At 44.1% G+C, this 21,175-nt stretch overlaps 1 protein-coding gene across 2 annotated transcripts in view; it reads left to right on the top strand.

The window, feature by feature from the left end:
- The first annotated feature begins 14,969 nt into the window (after window positions 1–14,969).
- The window catches only part of hgd (homogentisate 1,2-dioxygenase), a 32,005-nt gene continuing 25,799 nt past the window's right edge, over window positions 14,970–21,175 (top strand). Inside the window, exons 1-2 of one of the 2 annotated variants that reach the window (XM_078559957.1) lie at window positions 14,970–15,121; window positions 18,466–18,537. In XM_078559957.1, the coding sequence (XP_078416083.1) occupies window positions 15,107–15,121; window positions 18,466–18,537 (87 nt within the window). In that variant the 5' untranslated portion in view covers window positions 14,970–15,106. Of the gene's footprint in view, window positions 15,122–16,230; window positions 16,287–18,465; window positions 18,538–21,175 lie in introns of those variants that run through there. The other variant, XM_078559958.1, reaches the window with a different exon arrangement.

Genomic DNA, 21,175 nt, shown 5'->3' with positions numbered 1-21,175 from the left:
AGCTATCCTATAACAAACTGGTAATGAGGATAAAACAGGATTGAACAGAAGAAATCAAGTTAAGTAGAAATCGACACTGTTCCTCGCCCAGTGATTGTAAGTAGCAAGCTCCATTAGAATTGAAGAAGTTATCCCCTCTCAAAATGCCACAGTTTGGGAGAATTGATCCTTTTGAACCAACCACAGATGATTGGTGTCAATACAATCAATACACGGCCTCATGTTATTTTTCAAGTGAACAAGAATACAGGGGAAGAAAAGAGGCGAGCAATCCTCTTGAGTAAATGTAGGAGCAATACCTACAGTCTGTTCCGAAGTTTGATGGCACCTAGTACCCAAATTCAAAGAATTTCAATGAATTTGTGGACCTCGTGAAGGGTCACTTTCAACCAGAGCCCTCAATCATAATGCAGGGGTTCAGGTTTAATTTGCGAAATAGAGTCCTGGGTGATAAAATTGCATGCTACATGGCAAATTTGAAGCAGCTAATGGAATATTGTGAGTTCGGTATGGCTCTGAACATGCTGAGGGATCGTTTAGTGTGTGGTGTGAAAGAGTACATTATTCAGAAAAGATTATTGTCCAAAGTGAATCTGGATTTCAAGAAAGCGCTAGAGATAACGCTGGCCATGGAAAGCGCAGTAAGAGATTCAAAAGCAGGGTGAGCAAAATGGTGCTGTCCTCCACATTGGGTTGGAAGCCTCAGCCGAAAGAGGCGCAAAAATGCAAGGCTCCGCCAACAAATGGGAAACAGCCCCTGCTAGCCGATGAATAAAGAAAATTTACAGCAGCGAAATCAAAGATAATTTCAAAAGAGGTGGAAACAATCAGTATTTTAGTGATTGGCACTTTAAAAATAATCGAATGCTACTATTGTCATAGAAATGGACATAGGATGAGGCAATGCAAGGAAAGATTCAAGCAGGCTTGTAAACATAAGAAGAAGCCCAATGAAATCTATAATGTAGAACAGCCTGAAATAACAAATTCAGACATTTACTCGTTTAATCTGAAAGTTGGAAAGACAGAACCAATATTTGTCACAGTGAAAGTAAATGGCAAACCTGTTAGAATGGAAGTGGACATGGGAGCTTCCACTACAGTAACTGGGGAACATACCTTCAGATATTTGAATAATGATGAACATCAATTAAGTTTAGAAGAAATCGAAGCCAAGCTAAAAACATATATTGATGAAGACATTCAAGTAAAGGTCATGAGCAGAGTAACTGTCCATTATGGAAGCCAATCAGCAAAGCTATCCTTGATGGTGGTAGCAGGTGAAGGGCCAAGCCTCCTAGGGCAAAATTGGTTAAAGGAGATTAAGTAAGAATGGTCTGATATTTTCTAGTTGAGAGCAAGTGGGCTGCCAGAGCTATTTAGAAAGTAATCTACCATCTTTAAGGATGAACTGGGGAAAATCCAGGGCCTGCAGGCCAAGATTCATGTGCATCCGGAACCCCTCACAACCCCGGTGCCATATGCCCTGAGAAATTGTTGACATTGAATTGAGCAGAATAGAGAAACTGGGCATTATACAACCTGTTCAGTTCTCAGAATGGGCAGCACCCATAGTCCCCGTCCTTAAACCCAATCAAAGCATCCGAATTTGTGGAGACTACAAACTGACAGTTACTAAAGCAGCTAAGCTAGACAGGCGCCCCATTCCAAAAATTGAAGACCTGTATGCCAAGCTGGCAGGAGGGACAATGTACACAAAGCTTGACATGAGTCATGCTTAACAACAACTAGAGTTGGATAATGCCTCCTGGGAATTTGTCACAATTAATACTCACAAAAGTTTGTACCAATATACACGATTGCCTTTCGGTCTCTCCTCCGCTTGTGCCATCTTTCAGAGAACAATAGAAAGCTTACTGTAGGGACTGCCCTGTTTAGACAATGTATTGGTGACAGGATACACTGAAAAAGAGCATTTGGCAAACTTAGAAGTCTTAAAATGTTTCTTGCAAGCTGGAGTGTGTTTAAAAAAAAAGTGCACGTTCCAAGCGAGGGAGGTAATCTATTTGGGTCACTGGGTAGATTCACAGGGCCTCCACCCAGTTGAGAAAGTGAGAGCCATAGGAGAGGCAACTGCACCAAAAAACACCTCAGAGCTGAAATCATTCCTAGGAATTATCAACTATTACGAGCGGTTCTTACCCTATTTGTCTACAATGCTGCCCCCCCCCTGCATTCTCTACTCAAAAAGAACCAACATTGGTCTTGGGAGGTGACCCAGAAAGAAGCTTTCATAAAGGTGAAACAATTGTTGCATTTGTCCAATCTATTAGTGCATTATGACCAGACGAAAGAATTGGTGCTGACATGTGACGCATCTCCCTATGGAGTGGGAGCAGTATTCTCTCATTGGATGGACGACGGCATGGAATGGCCAATAGGTTACGTATCAAGAGCGCTCACCTCAGCGGAAAAGGGATACTTGCAGATAGTCAAAGAAAGCCTGTCCATCATCTTTGGTGCCAAGAAATTTCACCAGTACGTAGACGGCTACCATTTTACAATCATTTCAGACCACAAACTATTGCTTGGATTGTTTAATGAGGACACCACCCATAGCCTCAGCAAAAATACGATGGGTTTTAATTCTGGCAGCATATGAATACACTTTCGTACATAGGCCTGACAATCAAATCGCAAACGCCAATGCCCTTAGTCATTTGCCTTTACAAGAAAATGATGAGCACGCCCCAGTTCCACAAGAACTTGTTTTACTGTTAAATTTCTTAGATTTCTCGCTGGTATGTGCTTGACAGATCAGAGACTGGCAAGTTGGGACCCAGTCCTATCTCAGGTACAAGAACAAGTGCTACATGGTTGGTCATAGGAGCCCATATCTGACGAAATGAAACCGTACTTCAACAGAAGATAAGAAATAACCAGCCAGGATGGCATCTTATTGTGGGGAGCACAAGTGATAGTTCCTCCAAAGGGAAGGGAGCCACTTTTAATTGAACTACACGGTGCCCATCCAGGAATTTCCCGAATGAAGACCATAGCACACAGCTTTCTATGGTGCCCTGGGATGGATGGTGAAATAGAGAGTTTAGTAAAGCATCGTGTGCAATGTCAGCAACTATAGAAGTTGCCAGTGACAGCTCCAATACACCCGTGGGATTGGCCAGGTAGACCCTGGGTGCAGTTACACATAGACTACTTTGGACCTTTCCTGGGAACAATGTTTCTGCTCATTATCAATGCCCATTCAAAATGGTTGGACATATATGAGGTGAAGTCACCAGCGTAGGCTGCTACAATTTAGAAACTATAGCAGAGTTTTGCCATTCACGGAATACCAGAAGTAGTCGTTTCCAATAATGGCACGGCATTTACGAGTGCTGAGTTGCAACAGTTTATCAGCCTCAATGGTATCACTCATGTGAAAACTGCACCGTAGCACCCTCCCTCAAACAGACTGGCTGAAAGGGCGGTTCAAACGTTCAAGTCAGGCATGAAAAAGTTAACTGGTGATTCCTTGGCAACCAAGCTAGCACGCCTTCTTTTACATTACAGGACTACCCCTCACACAACAATAGGTGTCACACCTGCGGAGTTATTGTTGAAATACCGTCTCAGGGCAAGGTTGAGCTTAATAATGCCGAATTTAGAGGGGAAGGTGGAAAGGATTCAGAGAAGCCAAAAAACTAGACATGACTGGCAGTCTCGAGAGGAGATTTACCGTGGGAGAGCCGGTATATGTGAAAAATTTCGGGGGAAGGACCAAAGTGGTTACCGGGTGAAATAAGTGCGGTGACTGGACCTCTATCTTACCACATGGAGGTGGAAGGCCAGATCATCCATAAACATGTGGACTATTTAAGGAAAAGAGAGACAAGTCACCAAGATTTGGTTCCACCAGCGACCATGACCGAGTCTGCGTTTCCTGTTGAGGTTACTCAATCCAGGACTGACATGTCTGATATTCCTGTAAGAGTTGAGGATACAGAACTGCAAGTGCCCACCGAAGCACCTGATGTTCAGGCAACTCCGGAAAAGGAGGTTCCTGACAAAGAATCTGAAGTTGTGGAGCTGCGACGTTCTACACTTACCAGGCCAACCACCTGAAAGACTGAACTTATAAATTCCTCACCCAGTATAAATTTTATGTTGTCTTGAAAAATATGTACTTGTAAATATAATATGTATAGCCGAGTTAGAGAGGGAGCAATGTAATAATTATGGTGTTATTTAGTGTGTAATGAACCTTTAAGAATGATACTTGTTAGGCAAGATCACATGAGCTGCAGTAATCAATAAGTGAGTATCACGGGCTACCTCAGCAGACAGTGTAGAGATAGAGTTAGAGTTGAAAGCACATGTGTAGTTGCTGCTGAGTATATTGTAAATAAACCTAATGTTTCCACCCAAGAAGTGTCTGCAGATCAACTCTATCATTAATAGTACAACTCAGCCACCCAACAACAAGAGGGAGATGGAGGCGGAAGAATTTAGAGACAGAATTTAGAGTGCGGAGCTTAGGCAGATGATAACATATTTGATAATAGTGTGCCAGGAGGGGGATGCAAAATAATCCACACTCAGAAGAACGGAGAGTTTAAGAGGGGTTGCAAGGAGGAGATTACAGGGATGAGAATTTAAAATTGGACTATGCACAATGGTCAGGGTCACAAAGAAGATCATTTGGAACTTTGGTTAGAGCCGGTTAAGTGATGTGGTAGGGGCTGAAACCTGATTAAAGATGGAGTTACAGGAAGATGGCCAAGGATTTTGGAAGTAACAACACATTTGGAGAGAAAAGGATGGTTAGAGATGGGGTGAGAATTTGCAAGGAGAAAGGGGCCAAGGGTGATTTTTATGAGGATGGGGTGATAATGGTAGGTTTGAAAAGGAAGTTGGCAGTGTAGATTCATAGGCCTGAATTTTCTGGTCGGCGTGCGGGGGCAGGCCCCACTCGCCGACATGTAAAATGATGTGTGGTGACGTTGGGTGTGCATCCCGACATCACCACACGTAATTCTGATTTTCAGTTCGGTGGGCGTGCACCGGAGTCGGCTGCGCGCCTGCCGAACTGTCAAAAGCCTGTTAAGGCCATTTAACAACTAATTGAAACAATTAACCGGGCTGCCCATCCAACCTTAAGGTTGGCGGCAGGCGAAGAGCCCAGGTGGCCTTCACATTTATCATGAAACCTCATCCACGGGCGGGATGAGGTTTCGTGAAGGCTTTATAAATTAAATAAGATTTTTTATTAAAATTCATTGACATGTCCCAGCTCATGTGACACTGTCACATGAGGGGACATGTCTGAATAAATTTTTTTTTCTTTATTTCAATTCTTCATGATCAAAGTAATCTCCCTGAGGCAGCTCCGTGCTTCAGGGAGATTTGTGCGCTCTTCACACGCAAGAACGCAGGCCCAGATTCTCCCTTCTCCCCCCACAGGCACAGGTAGCGCTGAGCGCTTCCAGGTGCGTGTCATGCTGGGCGGGCCTTAATTGGCCCGCCCAGGTAAAATGGCGGTGATTGGCTGCGTGCCTGCTCCTGCTCAGCCCCCCACAATGGGGAGCAAATTCCCCCCATAGAATCATAGGATGGTTACAGCACAGAGGGAGGCTATACGGCCCATTATATCTGTGCCGGCTCTTTGGAGAAGCAATTCACCTAGTGGCCACTCGCCTGCCTTTTGCCTGTAGCCCTGCTCATTTTCCCTTTTTGGATAATAGTCCAATTCCATTTGAATGCCTCAATTGAAATTTCTTCCACCACACTGTCAGGCAGTGCATTCCAAATCCTAAACACTTACTGAGTGGAAAGGGTTTTCTGATGTCCCCATTGCTACGTTTGTCAATTATATTAAATCTGCTCCCTCTGGTTCTCAATCCTTCCAGCATTGGGGACAGTTTCGGCCTTCTATCCAGAACCCTCATGATTTTTAAAATGAATTTACAGGGTGTGGGCGTCGCTGGCTAGGCCAGCATTTATTGCCCATCCCTAATTGCCCTTGAGAAGGCAGTGGTAAGCTGCCTTCTTGAACCACTACAGCCCCTGTGGTGCTGTTAGGGAAGGAGTTCCAGGATCTTGACCAAGTAACAGTGAAGGAATGGTGATATATTTCCAAGTCAGGATGGTGTGTGGTTTGGAGGGGAACTTCCAGGTGGTAATATTCCCATGTGTCTCCCTTGTCCTTCTAGGTAGTCGTGATCGTGGGTTTGGAAGGCGCTGCCTAAGGAGCCTTGGTGAGTTTCTGCAGTACATCTTATAGACGGTACACACTGCTGCCACTGTTCACCAGCGGTGGAGAGAATGAATGTTTGTGGAATGGGTGCCAAGCAAGTGGGCTGCTTTGTCCTGGATGGTATCAAGCTTCTTGAGTATTGTTGCAGCTGCACTCATGCAGGCAAGCAGAGTGTACTTGATCACCCTCCTAACTTGTGCCTTGTAGATAGTGGACAGGATTTGAGGCGTCAGGAGGCGAGTTAGTCATCACATGACTCCTAGCCTCTGACCTGCTCTTGTAACCATAGTATTTATATGGCTAGTCCAGTTCAGTTTCTGGTCAATGGTAACCCCCAGGATGTTGATAGTGGGGGATTCAGCGGTGGCAATGCCATTGAATGTCAAGTTAGATTCTCTCTTGTTGGAAACAGAAAATGCTGCAAAAACTCAGCAAGCCTAACAGCATCTGTGGAGAGAAAGACAGAGTTAACGTTTTGAGTCTGTATGACTCATACGGACTCAAAATGTTAACTCTGTTTCTCTCTCCACAGATGCTGTCAGACTTGCTGAGTTTTTCCAGCATTTTCTGTTTTTGTTTCAGATTTCCAGCATCCGCAGTATTTTGCTTTTATCTCTCTTGTTGGAGGTGGTCATTGCCTGGCACTTGTGTGGTGTGAAAGTTACTTGCCACTTGTCAGCCCAAGCCTGGATAGTGTCCAGTTCTTGCTGCATTTGGACATGGACTGCTTCAGGGTATCTGAGGAGTTGTGAATGGTCCTGAACATTGTGCAATTATCAGCAAACATCCCTACATCTGACCTTATGATGGAAGCAAGGTCATTGATGAAGCAGCTGAAGATGGTTGGGCCGAGGACACTACCCTGAGGAACTCCTGCAGTGATGTCCTGGAGCTGAGATGAATGACCTCCAACAACCACAACCAACTTCCTTTGTGCAATGTATGACTCCAACCAGCAAAGAGTTTTCCCCTGAATCCCATTGGCTCCAGTTTTGCTAGGGCTCCTTGATGCCACACTTGGTCAAATGCTGCCTTGATGTCAAGGGCAGCCACTCTCACCTCAATTTAGGAGTTTAGCTCTTTTGTCCATGTTTGAACCAAGGCTGTAATGAGGTCAAAAGCTGAGTGACTCTGGCGGAACACAAACTGAGTGTCAGTGAGCAGGTTATTGCTAAGCAAGAGCCACTTGGTAGCACTGTTGATGACCCCTTCCATCACTTTACTAATAATGGAGAGTAGACTGATGGGGTGGTAATTGGCCCTGTTGGATTTGTCTTGTTTTTTGTGTACAGGACATACCTGGGCAATTTTCCACATAGCCGGGTAGATGCCTGTGTTGAAGCTGTACCGGAACAGCTTGGCTCGGGGCACGGCAAATTCTGGAGCACAAGTCTTCAGTACCATTGCCGGAATATTGTCAGGACCCATAGCCTGTGCAGTATCCAGTGCCTTCAGCTGTTTCTTGATATCACGTGGAGTGAATTGAATTGGCTGAAGACTGGCATCTGTGATGCTGAGGACCTCTGGAGGAGGCCGAGATGGATCATCCACTCAGCATTTCTGGCTGAAGATTGTTGTGAATGCTTCAGCCTTATCTTTTGCATTGATGTGCTGGGCTCCTCCATTACTGACATTGGGGAAATTTGTCGAACCTCCTCCTCCAGTAAGTTGTTTAATTGTCCACCACCGTTCACGACTGGGTGTGGCAGGATTGCAGAGCTTAGATCTGATCCGTGAGTTGTGGAATCCCTTTGATCTGTCTATCACTTGCTGCTTATGCTGTTTGGCCCGCAATTACTCCCATGTTGTAGCTTCACCAAGTTGACACCACATTTTTAGGTATACCTGATGCTGCTCCTGGCATGCCCTCTTCATTGAACCAGGGTTGACCCCCTGGTTTGATGGTAATGGTAGGGTGGGGAATATGCGGGACTATGAGGTTACAGATTGTGTTTGAGCACAATTCTGCTGTTTCTGATGGCCCACAGAGCCTCATGGCTACCCAGTCTTGAGTTGCTAGATCTGTTTGAAATGTATCCCATTCAGGACTCAGCCAGTGGCTACCAAGCCACTCTTGGTGATGGGCATTGAAGTCCCTCACCCAGAGTACATTCTGCACTCTTAATGCTTCCTCCAAGTGGAATTCAACATGGAGGAATACTGATTCACCAGCTGGGGCCGGGGGAGTGGGGAGGGGGTACATGGTAATCAGCAGGAGGTTTCCTTGCTCATGTTTAACCCGATGCCATGAGACTTCATGGGGGCTGGAGTCGCTGTTGAGGACTCCTAGGGCAACCACCACCTGACTGTATACCACTGTGCCACCACACCTGCTGGGTCTGTCCTGCCGGTGATGGTGGTGTCTGAAACACTATGTAAGACATGATTCCATGAATATGACTATGTCAGGCTGTTGCTTGCCTAGTCTGTGAGGCAGCTCTCCCACGGTTAGCACCAGATATTAGTAAGGAGGGCTTTGCAGGGGTGGGGTTGACGTTGTCATTTCTGGTGCCTGGGTCGATGCCAGGTTGTCTGTCTGGTTTGATTCCTTTTTATTGGCTTTGTAGTGGTTTGATACAACTGAGTGGCTTGCTGGGTCATTTCAGAGTCAATTACATTACTGTGGATGGCAGATTTCCTTCCCTAAAGGGCATTATAACAATTGACAATGGTTTCATTGTAATTATTAGACTTTTAATTCCAGGTAATTTTTGCCGGAGTGGGATTCAAATCTAGAACATTACCCTGTGTCTCTGGGGTACCAGTCCAGTGACATTACCACTGCACCACCACCTCCCTACATACTTCTGTCAAATCTGCTCTCAAACTTCCCTTCTCCTAGGAGAACAGTTCCAACTTACCTATTCTATCTACCTAACTGAAGTTGCTCTTCCCTGGAACTATTCTCGTGAATCTTTCCTGCACCCTTTCTAATGCCTTCACATCCTTCCTAAAGTGAGGTGCCAAGAATTGAATGCAATTTTCCATTTGGGGCTAAACCAGTGTTTACACAGTTTTAACATAACTTCCTTGCTCTTGTACTCTATGCCCCTATTTATATAGCCCAGGATGCTGTATACTTTATTAACCATGCTCTCAATGTGTCCTGCTGCCTTCAATGGTTTATATACATTTACACCTAGGTCCCTCTGCTCCTGCATCCATTTTAGGATTGTATTCTTTATGTTATATTGTCTCTCCACACTCTCCCTACCAAAATGACTCTGTTCACACTGCTCTGCATTCAATTTCATCTGCCAATTGTCCACCTATTCCACCAGCTTGTTTATATCCCACAGCAAGTTCTACACCAGACTCGTCCAACACACGGCCGGCATCCAGGTCCTGAAGCCCTCCATGCGGCCCCCGGAGCCAGTTTTCAAAATGCCAGACAAACAGGTAAGTTGGAGTGGAACATTGTGCTAGGCATTTCTCCTCCAATCACCGGCCGCTCCACTCCCTCGTTTGCTGCTGATAGGCTCACTAGTGCAAACGTGGGAGAGACACAGTCTGTGATTGGAGGAGAAATGAACACCAGAGGCGGTGAGTTTGCTGGGGAGAAAGAGGTTTTCTTTCAGGCAGGGTTGGGGGAGGGATGAGAGAGAGAGAGAGAGAGAGAGAGTGCCATGGGCGGCGATGGCAGCAAGAGTGTCGGGGCCCAGGGAAGGAGAGATTGGCTGCTGGAGCCCTGGGAAAAAGAGGCTGGCTGTTGGGGCCCAGGAAGTAGAGGTCGGCTGCTAAAGACCCAGGGATGAGAGGCTGCTGAGGATCCCATGAAGGCGAAGCTGGCTGCAAGGCCCAGGAGTGAGATACTGTGGAGCCTGGGATTGGAGGAGAGGGCTGAGGAACAGGCTGACTGGCGTTTGTGAGAGATTGAGTGCGCATGTGTGTGGGAGTGATGGAGTGAGTGCATGTGTGAGAGAGAGAATGAGTGAGTTTGTGTGTGTGTGTGTGTGTGTGTGTGTGTAGAAGTGAGTGAGAGTGTGCGTGTGTGAGAGAGAACGAGTGAGTGTGTGTGTGTGGAAGTGAGTTTGTGTGTGTTTGTGGAAGTGAGAGAGTGATTATGTGTGTTTGAGTGTGTGCGTGTGAGAGAGAATAAGTGAGTTTGTGTGTGTTTGTGGGGGTGAGACTGTGTGTGTGTGTGTGGGAGTACGTATGTGTGTGTGGGAATGAGTGTGTGCGTGCGTGAACGAGTGTGTGTGCCTGGAGTGAGTGAATTTGTGTGCGTATGGGAGTGAGAGAGTGAGTGTGTGTGTGTGTGGGAGAGTGAGATAGTGAGTTTGTGTTTGCCTTACTCCCAGTCTCAGGTTTCTCATTCACTCTCACCACCACACACTCACACCCACTCACACAGTGGGTGAAGGTGAGTGTGTGAGCACCCCGAGATTGGGAGTGAGTCTGGTACACACTCTGATCCTCTCACACTCTGGTCATCTTATTAATTACTCTTTTTCTTAACTTAACAATTTATTGCTTTGACATTGCTTTACTTTTGCTCAGCAAGTTGTTTCTTTTCTTAATATCACAACGTTTTTTTTTGAAATTCAGTTTAATGTTGTGCCAAACTTTATCTTCCCGAAATTTGCTCATTGGCCTCTTGAGTGAGAAAAATGGAAATGTGGCCCCCTCAAGTGAAAAGATTGGACAAGCGTGTTCTACACTATCCTCATCGCCATGATTCCAAGTTTTATCTTGTCTACAAATTTTGAAATTGTGCCTGTACACCAAGATTTTGTTCTGATTTGGCAGGTGATATGTGCCAGGCAGACCAAATCCACAAGAGAAACTTGGCCACACTATCACAACGATTCTGCGATTAGTATTTATTATGAGAAGGCTTATGCACTGAAAGCAGAAGTAATGAGTCTATTACCACCTTTAGAGATTTTAAAGATTAAATTAAAATATTATTAACAAAAGAAGAAAAAACTTAAACACACACACGCAAACAAACAAGATTACAGTTACACGGTTATAAAAGTTCCCAAAATTTCTACTTAACCAGACTTTCAACTACACACCCCCTTTAAGGCAACAGTACAAATAGATTCCAAATTTATAGTCATCCAGCAATTTTACCACAAGCACCCACTGGACATTGGACTTCCAAAGGTTTTTAACACAACTTTGGTTACTAGAACAGCAAAATTCTGCAGTGTGGCCAGAGGCTTTTTTTCCCCAAGTCTGTTTCACACAAGGTCTCACATGGCCACCCCTCACACAGCCTTCCATCCTTCTTTAAATATATTTTATCCCTTTTGATTTGTAAATCCCATTGTTTCCTCTTGTCTTTAGAAATTACTTCTCCCAGAATATAAAATCTTTCATGTTATCAGTGTGGCCAGCACTTTGGGAAAATTCCACAGCGTGCCCCCCTTTCCAGCGCAAGATTGTGGAGAGCGCAGCATGCAACCACTATCACCGAGAGACGATCTGGGGGGTACTGGAGTGCGCCCCCTGAACAGTCCAGGCATCGGAAGCGCATCTTGAGAAGACCGATGGCTCTCTCCACCACAGTCCTTGTGGTGCCGTGGCTCCTATTGTATTGCTGCTCAGCTTCTGTTCTTGGATAGCAGAGAGGCATCATGAGCCACCTTCTGAGGGGATAGCCCTTGTCATCCAGCAACTATCCATCAAGCTGGGCCAGAGCACTGAAGAGCCCCGGCACCTGGGAGTGTCTGAGGATGTGGGCATCATGGGAGCTGCCTGGGTACCTCGCACAGACTTATAGTCTGCATCCTGTGATCACACACTATCTGCACGTTCATGAAGTGGAAGCCCTTCCTGTTGACGAAGGCACCGGGCTCACCTTCTGGTGCCTTAATGGCCACATGTGTACAGTCTATTGCACCCTGGACGTGGGGGAAGCCAGCAATGGCTGCGAAGCCTCTGGCTCACTGTGTCTGGCTTGCCTGGTCTCAGTGGAGGTGGATGAAGGTCAATGCCCGTCTGAACAGAGCGTCTGTAACCTGCTTGACACAAGTGTGGACAGCTGATTGGGAGACACTGCAAAGATCACCCACCGACCCCTGGAGAGAGCCAGAGGCATAGAAGTTGAGGGCAACTGTGACCTTCAGTGCTGCTGGCATGGGGTGTCCGCCCACACAGTTAGGGGAGATCACAAGCCCAATCATCTGACAGATATAGTTGACTGTCTCCCTTGAGAGTCGAAGCCTCCTTCAGCACTGCACCTCAGGTAGCTGCTTTGCCACCTGTAAACCCTGGCAACAGGATAGTGGCATCTTCCACCTTGATCTACCTCTTGGACCTGCACCCCTTGTGCCTGCACCTGTAATCCCAAAGGTGGCTCCCCTGGAGGCTGAATGTGCACTCCTGGCCTCCTTCCCCTTCTAGCCCTCCCGTCCTCCTCTGTGGAGCTGCCTCTAATGGACAGATCAGATCCCATATCCAGGCTAAGGGAAGGCTTCCTGAAACCTGCAGGCCCAGATAAGATTCCTCACTGCAGAGTGCTGACCTGAAGGTTAAGAGTCCAGAAAAAGCAGCTGGGATGCGTTTTGAAGTGCTGCAGATCACACAGGCAAGTTTGAAAAACTTTCACCAATAAATACATCACAGAGCAGATTCACGGCCCCACTGAGCTCTCTTATCCCGCCCGTGGATGAGGTTAATACAAATGTCTCCTATCCACCTGCCCATTGCGCCCGTGCGCTGACTCAAAGATCGCACAGGTGCCGAAAAATTGGCGTCGATTGAAGACTAAATGACCTTAAGTGGCCCATTAATTAATGGCGGGCGTGCGTCGGACTTCATAGCTTGCCCTCCCAGCGAAATATCGCGCGGTGACGTCGGGACCCTTGCCCGACATAACCGTGCGTCATTTTACACGTGGACGTGCAGGGCCTGCCCCCCGCACGTCAAACGGAAAATTCTACACACACACACACACAAATATTAGGAAAAATATAATAGTTTCTTGACAATATAGGTCAGCAATATATATATCAGGAAGAGCAGGGGCCCTAAAGCCAACCCCTGGGAAACTCCACTATAAACCTCCCTCCAGTCCGAGAAACAAACCACTAATCTCTGATTACTGTCACTAACTCTAACTTTGCTCGTAAGTCTGTTGTGCAGCACTTCATCAAATGCTTTTTGGAAGTCCACGTACACCACATCAACAGCCCTCTCCATCACCTCATCAAAAAACTCCAAGCTAGTTAAACATAATTTGCCCTTAAAAAATCTGTGCTGGCTTTCTTTGTTTAACCAGCATTTTCCCAAATAGCTATTAATTTTGTGATCAATTATCCACCGAGGTTAAACCGACTGGCCTGTAACTGCTGGGCTTTACATCCTTTCTTGAACAAGGGTGTAACATTTGCAATTTTCCAGCCCTCTGACACCACCCCTGAGTCTAATGAAGATTGGAAAATGATGGCCAGTGCCTCCATAATTTCCAGTTAATTTCCCTCAGTATCTTTGGTGCATCTCATTGGGTCCTGGTGTCTTATTAAGTACAGACAGGCTATCCAATACGTCCTCCTTATCAATTTTAAACCCTTCCAGTGTCTGAACTACCTCCTCTTTCACCATGTCCTGGGCAGTATCTTCTTCCTTGGTAAATACAGATGCAAAGTGTTAATTTAATATCTCAGTAATGCCCCCAGCTCCATGCGTAAATCCCCTTTTTGGCCCCTAATCAGCCCCATTCCTCTTTTTACCACCCTTTTACCATTTATATGGCTATGAAAGACTTTTGAATTCCCTTTAATATTAGCTGTCAGTTTCTTCTCATATTCTCTCTTTACTTCTTCTCCTTGCTTTTTCAATTCCTCTCTGAACTTTAATATCAGCCTGGTTCTCAGCTGTATTATCCACCTATCCATTTGTCATAAGCACACTTTATCTGCTTTTTGTTAATATCTATCCCTTCTGTCATCCAGGGAGCTCTCGATTTGTTTGCCCTACCTTTCCCCTTCGTGGGAATATACCTTGACTGTGCCTGAACTAGCTCTTCTTTAAAGGCAAACCATTGTTCAGTTGCAGTTTTGCCTGCCAACCTTTGATTCCAATTTGTCTGGGTCATATCCATTCTTACTCCACTGAAGTCCCAATTAATTATGCTTACTCTGGATTGCTCATTGTCCTTTTCCATAGCCAACCTAAACCTTATGATATAATGATCACTGTCCCCTAAATGATGCCCTACTGACACTTGATTCACTCGGTCCACCTCATTCCAAAGAACCAGGCCTAGCAATGTCTTCTTTCTCGTTGGTCTGGAAACATACTGCTGTAGGAAATACTCCTGAACATATTTTAGGAACTGAGGAGAACCATTTATTATGTAAGCTAGGATGGAGGTCAAAAAGGAATGTTGAGTGGTCGACTGCTTATTTAAAGTGGAGCCAAGATAATGGTGAAATGAAGTCAGGTGATATCTTTGCTCTGCAGAAATACCCTGGAGTTGTAGTGGTCCCTGTCAGAGGAGAACAAAGCCCAATATTGCTTAATGTGATTTGCATTGTTTCTTAACCTGAGGCTGATGCTAAAGCTGCAAAAGGTTAATGGAATCATGACTTTTTAATAATGAAACTCTCAAGTCTAATAGCTTTCTCTTTCTCTGCTCCTTTTCTTTTCCATTGTGAATTATTTTTCGCTTACTTATTTTTTCTTGGTTTGTGTTTTTCAGTTTTTATTCTCATTTTCCTTTCCTCTCTCCACTCCTCATTCTCACTCTCCTCATTTTTTTTATCCAATGTGTTGCATCAGTTCTGGAGCATGCCTAATGCAATCTCTGAGGTATAAAGTTCCTTGCCCTGGAGCTAGGAGGCTGTCTTTCCTCTAGGAACAAAGCTCAATCACTTCTGACCAGTTATCATTTAGACCTCCCTTGAACTTTTTGAACAAAAGAAAAACACCATAAAAATGGCATCGCTCAAGGTAAGAACTCTGAATTTATAAGTTTTAGACCTAAGTATTTTTTTATTTATCACAGGAAGCAAATTTCACAAACATTATCCGTTATCGTTTTTATGTTCACCAATGTTGATATGCTCCATAAATATTTACTGATTTACTGGTTTCAATTTACTTAGGGGTAAAAACTTAATTCAAAATATATTCCATCCATTTCCTACTTCTCCCAATTAATTTTATGTGCGTTTTTAACTTTCCTTGGCCTGTTTGTTTTGCTGTAAAAGCACTACCCTTCCAACCAATGTTAGCATACTATCGATCCCTCTAGTGTACATATACGAATGTATGTTATTATCACCTGTTAGTTTTATTGTTGAAGTTCTACTGCATTTTAATTGTGTTTGTTTCAATACACAATTTTCTCCAATACATCTGTCACAGAACTTACTGTTTTCAGGAGCTGAAAGTTCGTCATTTTTGGGGAAAAATACATAAGTGTGTTTTGTTTAAAGGTCAGTAATCTGTGACTTTCCACTCCACAACTTTCAGACTTTGATCGCAAACATATTTTGAAACTTGGGCTTTGCATGAGCAACAGCCAATAAGCAGGAGGCTGAGTGGAGCTGCCTACTGACAGAAGGTCACTGTTATAGTTGGAACAGCATCCCATGTCTCCTCGTTACTATGGGGTATATTGTAACCAACTCAAGAAAAATTGCTGCCTCTTTCAAATTTCATAATTTTAAATATACCCTTTGCAATTATACAAATGCTTCTGTGATAATCCAGTTTTAATTTCTGCATTAATGTTTGGAAGAGGAGGAACATTTACCAAAAGAGTTGAGGAGGTGGCTGCAGCATGTTATAAGCGCATCTTCCTATCTCCATAAGTAACTGGGAATCCTTCCAGAAAAAAAATATACAGGCACAGGAGAGGTAGGCTGCACCTAAATGATATAATTAACCAAAAGACTTGCAAGGAACATCAAGGCAACAGTAGGAGATCATTTAAACTAGACTATTGAGGAAGTGGGGTGTAAGGGCAGGGAGGAAACAGATCCCAGGATACACAGATCATAGAAGATAGTAGCCAGATTGCTATTGACTCAAAAATTCAGAGACTCACATGAACTGAAGATCTGGAATAGGCAAATGCTGGAGGTTGTGAGAAGAAGGGCAACTGTCAGAGGTAAACACATGAATGCTAGAAGAATTAGAAATGCTGGAACTGGAAGTTGTTGTAGAAATATCTGAAACATGGCTAAATCCAGAAGATAGAAATGATTATAACATTCAGGAGCATAGAGTATTTATAGTAGACATGGATTAAAAAGGATGTAGCCCTGTATGTCAGGGGCACCTGGGAGGTACAAATACATTGATCCTGTTGGAGATAGAAAGCTACAGAATGAACTTCTCTGGTTAGATTTTTTTGGTACAGTAGCATTGTGGTTATGTCACTGGACTGATAATCCTTAGGATTGACTTAATAATCAAAAGAACATGACTTCAAATCCCACTTTGGCAGTTTCAGAATTTTAATTCAGTTTAAAAAAAAGTCTGGAAATAAAAACTTGTATCAGTAGAAATGAATTAACTGTGAAAATCAAGTGATGCATGGTTAGGTAGTGTTCACAATTGTTTCTTGACTGAATGCAGCAAAGAAACCATGAGATCTAACATTTTGTTAATGTTCTTGTATATAAATGAAATGGTACTCATAGCATAAAAGCAAAAAACTGCGGATGCTAGAAATTCGAAACAAAAACAAAAATACCTGGAAAAATTCAGCAGGCCTGACTGCATCTGTGGAGAGGAGCACAGTTAACGTTTCGAGTCCGTATGACTCTTGGACTCGAAACGTTAACTGTGTTCCTCACCACAGATGCTGTCAGGCCTGCTGAGTTTTTCCAGGTATTTTTGCTTTTGCTTTGGTACTCATAGCATCCCTGAGGGAACAGTGAGCTGAACAACTTGAAAAAGACTAAAATAAAAACAAAATACTGGAAATACTCAGCATGTCTGGCAGCTTTTGTGGGGAGAGAAATAGAGTTAATGGGCTGGACTTTCAATTCGCGATTGGGAACCTGACACCTAGATAATTTCTGGGTCACAACCCCACCCTGCATCAACGCCAGTGCTGTGACCAGGAAATTAAATGTGATTTTCAAATGTAAAATGCATAATTGGCCTGGGGCTGAGTTTGGCACCAAGTCAGGAATGGAGTGAAGGCGGGGGTCATAGGGCGGAATTGTCTGCTCCCATTGCCCCCGGGTGTCATGGCAGGTGTGAGCAGACAATATGGCGAGAAGGCCAAAAGTCGGTTTTTACGTTGTCGTGAAATTAGTTTGTGATCATGTTTTTGAACTAACATTCAGTCTTCAGTTCTCATTCACATCTTTATATCCTAGTTCAGTTTTAGTTCTTTTACTAGCTCTGGTAGTAATCTTTATTGTACTCTTGTGCCTTTCCTAGTTATTCAGGAAAATGTGAAAAGACCTTCAAACGACCCAACTCCAATATATAGAATTACTTAACAGCCTACCGCACAGAAAAAAGTCATCCAGCCCAATTGGTCCAAGCTGGTACTTATTCTCCAAATGAGCCTTCTCCCATTCTATTTCACCTAACACTATCAGCATAACCTTCTATTCCTTTTGCTTTATGTGTTTGTGCAGCTTCATCTTAAATGCATCTATACTATTCCACATTCTAAAGATTCTCTGGGTTAAGAAGTTCCTTTTGAATTCTTTAGTGGGTTTATTAGTGACCATCTTATATTTCTGGCTTCTAGTTTTAGATGCCTCCCCCACAAGTGCAAACATCTTCTCTACAGCAGCCCTATCAAACCCGATCCATAATGTTAAAAACCTCTACTAGGTTACGCTTCTACTTTTTTGAGTGAAAAGAGTCAGAGTCTGTACAAACTTCCTTGATTGTTATAACCTCTCAGTTCTGGTATTACCATTGCACATCTTTTAACTGCTAGAAAAGAGGATGAGGATAGTATTTTGAGACCAGTCTGATGAAACTGTCCTTACTTACTTAGGACAATAAGTAAAATCTGTGGAGAAATACATTTAAATTATTATGGTAGTAAACCTGCATTTACAGATAAATATACACATCATCCGGTCTATACATTTATGCTTGGAATATTCAAAGCCTCATTATGAAATTTTTAAAAATATTTTGTCATTGAGCTGTTGAATCAGATGTTTGTATAAAAGTCATTCCAAGAACAAAACAAAGACATCTTCTAATCAGGCACAGTATTATTTGGTGCAATTTTAGCCGTTTTCATCAGCTGCTTTACAAGAATACTGAAATGGCACTTCACTGACTGTTCACTGTCTGTTCTTTTCCAGTACATGTCAGGATTCAGCAATGAGTTTTCTTCAGAAGATCCAAGCTGTCCTGGGTCCTTACCAAAGGGTCAGGTACAGTACAATTCTCCCCTCTGTTTTTTGCCTGCAGTAAGCTTAATAAGAACATAAGAAATAGGAGCAGGAGTAGACCATATGGCCTCCTGATTAACTGGCACTTTTCACTCAGTTAGCTGTCGAAATCTGCACAGCCGGTTTGATGATTCAAGCCCTACCTGTAGGCTTGATCTTATTAAAAATAAATGCTTCAGTGCATTTTTCAAGGCCCTGCAGAGGCACCAATCTTTATTTCAGCAATAGGAATTATCTCCACAGTGCTATAAGTAAACATGTCTGAAACATATCTTTTTTCTTTAAGATGCCAATTGACCTGTTGTATGTATCAAACATTTTCTGCTTTTATCTCAGACAACTAACATTTGAAGCTTTTTCTTTTTATTTACACTGCAGTACTCGTCAATATGAAAGTCAGAGTGTGCTGACACTGCAGTGCGGCTAGTTAATCTTGTAGGAATGCTGTGCCCTCATTCTCTTTTGTCATCCTACTATTGTGTATCACTAGTTCGTATTAATCACAGAGTTTGTAATGATGATTACAATTACTTCCCTGTATTGCAGAATGTTTTCTCAACACACCTTCCTGTTCACTAGACATGCAAATAAAAGGCGGCAAACAAACAGGAGCATTTTGGATAATACATAGTAGAGGAAAATTTAATATGGCAGGATCTCTGACAAGAAAAAAGCAAAATACTGCAGATGCTGGAAATCTGAAACAAAAACAAAAATTGCTGGAAAAACTCAGCAGGTCTGATAGCATCTGTGGAGAGAAAGACAGAGTCAACGTTTCAAGTCCAGATGACTCTTCTTCAGAACTAAAGGGAAGTAGAAATGTGGTGAAATATAAGCTGTTTGAGGGGGGGGTGGGACAGGTGAAGCTGGATAGAAGGCCAGTGGTAGGTGGAGGCAAAGGAGAGATTGCAAAAGATGTCATAAACAAAAGGTCAAAGGGGTGTTGATGGTGGTGATACTGGCTAAAGGAGATGCTAATGGTGATATTAAGAGTAGAAAGCAGGATGAGCCAGTGACAGATGGCCCTAGTGGGGGTGGGGTGGGGGAAGGGGACGGTGTGGGAGAAATGATCAAAACAGGCTAAAAGGTGGGGATAAAACAATGAATGGAAATAAATTTTTTAAATAATAATAGAAATAGGTGGGAAAAATATATGTATAAAAATTAAAAAATAAATATTGAGAAAAGGGGATCAATAAGGGGTGAGAATGGAGGAGAGAGTTCATGATTTGAAGTTGTTGAACTCAATGTTAAGTCTGGAAAGCTGTAAAATGCCTAATCAGAAGATGAGGTGCTGTTCCTCCAGTTTGTGTTGAGCTTCACTGGAACGTTGCAGCAAGTGAAATGGCAAGTGACAGGAAGGTCTGGGTTATGCTTGCAGACATACCAAAGATGTTCCGCAAAGCAGTCACCCAGTCTGTGTTTGGTCTCTCCAATGTAGAAGAGACTGCATTGGGAGCAGCAAATGCAGTTGACCAAATTGAGGGAAGTACAAGTGAAGTGCTGCTTCACTTGAAAGGAGTGTTTGGGCCCCTGGACGGTGAGGAGAGGGGAAGTAAAGGGACAGGTGTTGCACCTTCTGCGATTGCATGGTAAGGTGCCGTGGGAGAGCTTTGAGGTGTAGGGGGTGATGGAGGAATGGACCAGGGTGTCCTGGACGGAAAAGTCCCTACGGAATGCCAACAGTGGGAGTGAAGGGAAGATGTGTTTGGTGGTGGCATCATGCTGGAGTTGGCGGAAATGGCAGAGGATGATCCTTTGAATGTAGAGGCTGGTGGGGTGAAACGTGAGGGCAAGGGGGACCCTATCATGGTTCTGGGAAGGAGAGGAAGGTGTGAGGGCAGAGGCGCGGGAGATGGGTCGGACACGGTTGAGGGCCCTGTCAACCACTATGGGTGGGAAACCTCGGTTAAGGAAGAAGGAAGACATGTCAGAAGCACTGTTTTGGAAAGTGGCGTCATCAGAACAGATGCGACAGAGGCGGAGGAACTGAGAGAATGGGATGGAGTCCTTACAGGAAGCGGGGTGTGAGGAGCTGTAGTCGAGGTAGCTGTGGGAGTCGGTGGGCTTGTAATGAATATTGACGGACAGTCTATCACCAAAAATTGAGACAGAGAGGTCAAGGAAGGGAAGGGAAGTGTCACTGATGAAAATGATGGAGGGGTGAAAATTGGAAGAAAAATTAATAAACTTTTCCAGGTCCAGACGAGAGCATGAAGCGGCACCAAAGTAATCATCGATGTACCGGAGAAAGAGTTGTGGGAGGGGGCCGTAGTATGACTGGAACAAGGAACGTTCCACATACATTTACGGGCAGGCTGAGGTTTCGACCAGTGATTAAAAAAACATAAAGAAATTAAAACTCATTTTTAACATGTACCTGATCGTGTGACAGAGTCACATGATGGGACATGTTTTCCTTATTTTTCAATTCTTTATTTCTAATGTTAAAAATCCTCAGCTCCCTGAGGCAGCTCTGTGCCTTCAGGGAGCTTTCACTGAGCGCACCCCCGCGCATGCACTGACTTCCATGCTCGCCCTCCTCCTCACCTCCCCCTGCCCTCCCATCCAAGCAGTGCAGAGCGTTTCAGCGCCTGATTCACCTTGGCTGGCCATTAAT

The sequence above is a fragment of the Cetorhinus maximus genome, chromosome 16, assembly GCF_964194155.1.
Source record: "Cetorhinus maximus chromosome 16, sCetMax3.hap1.1, whole genome shotgun sequence".
Classification (NCBI taxonomy): Eukaryota; Metazoa; Chordata; class Chondrichthyes; order Lamniformes; family Cetorhinidae; genus Cetorhinus; species Cetorhinus maximus.
This window is presented reverse-complemented; position numbering and strand designations above follow the sequence as displayed.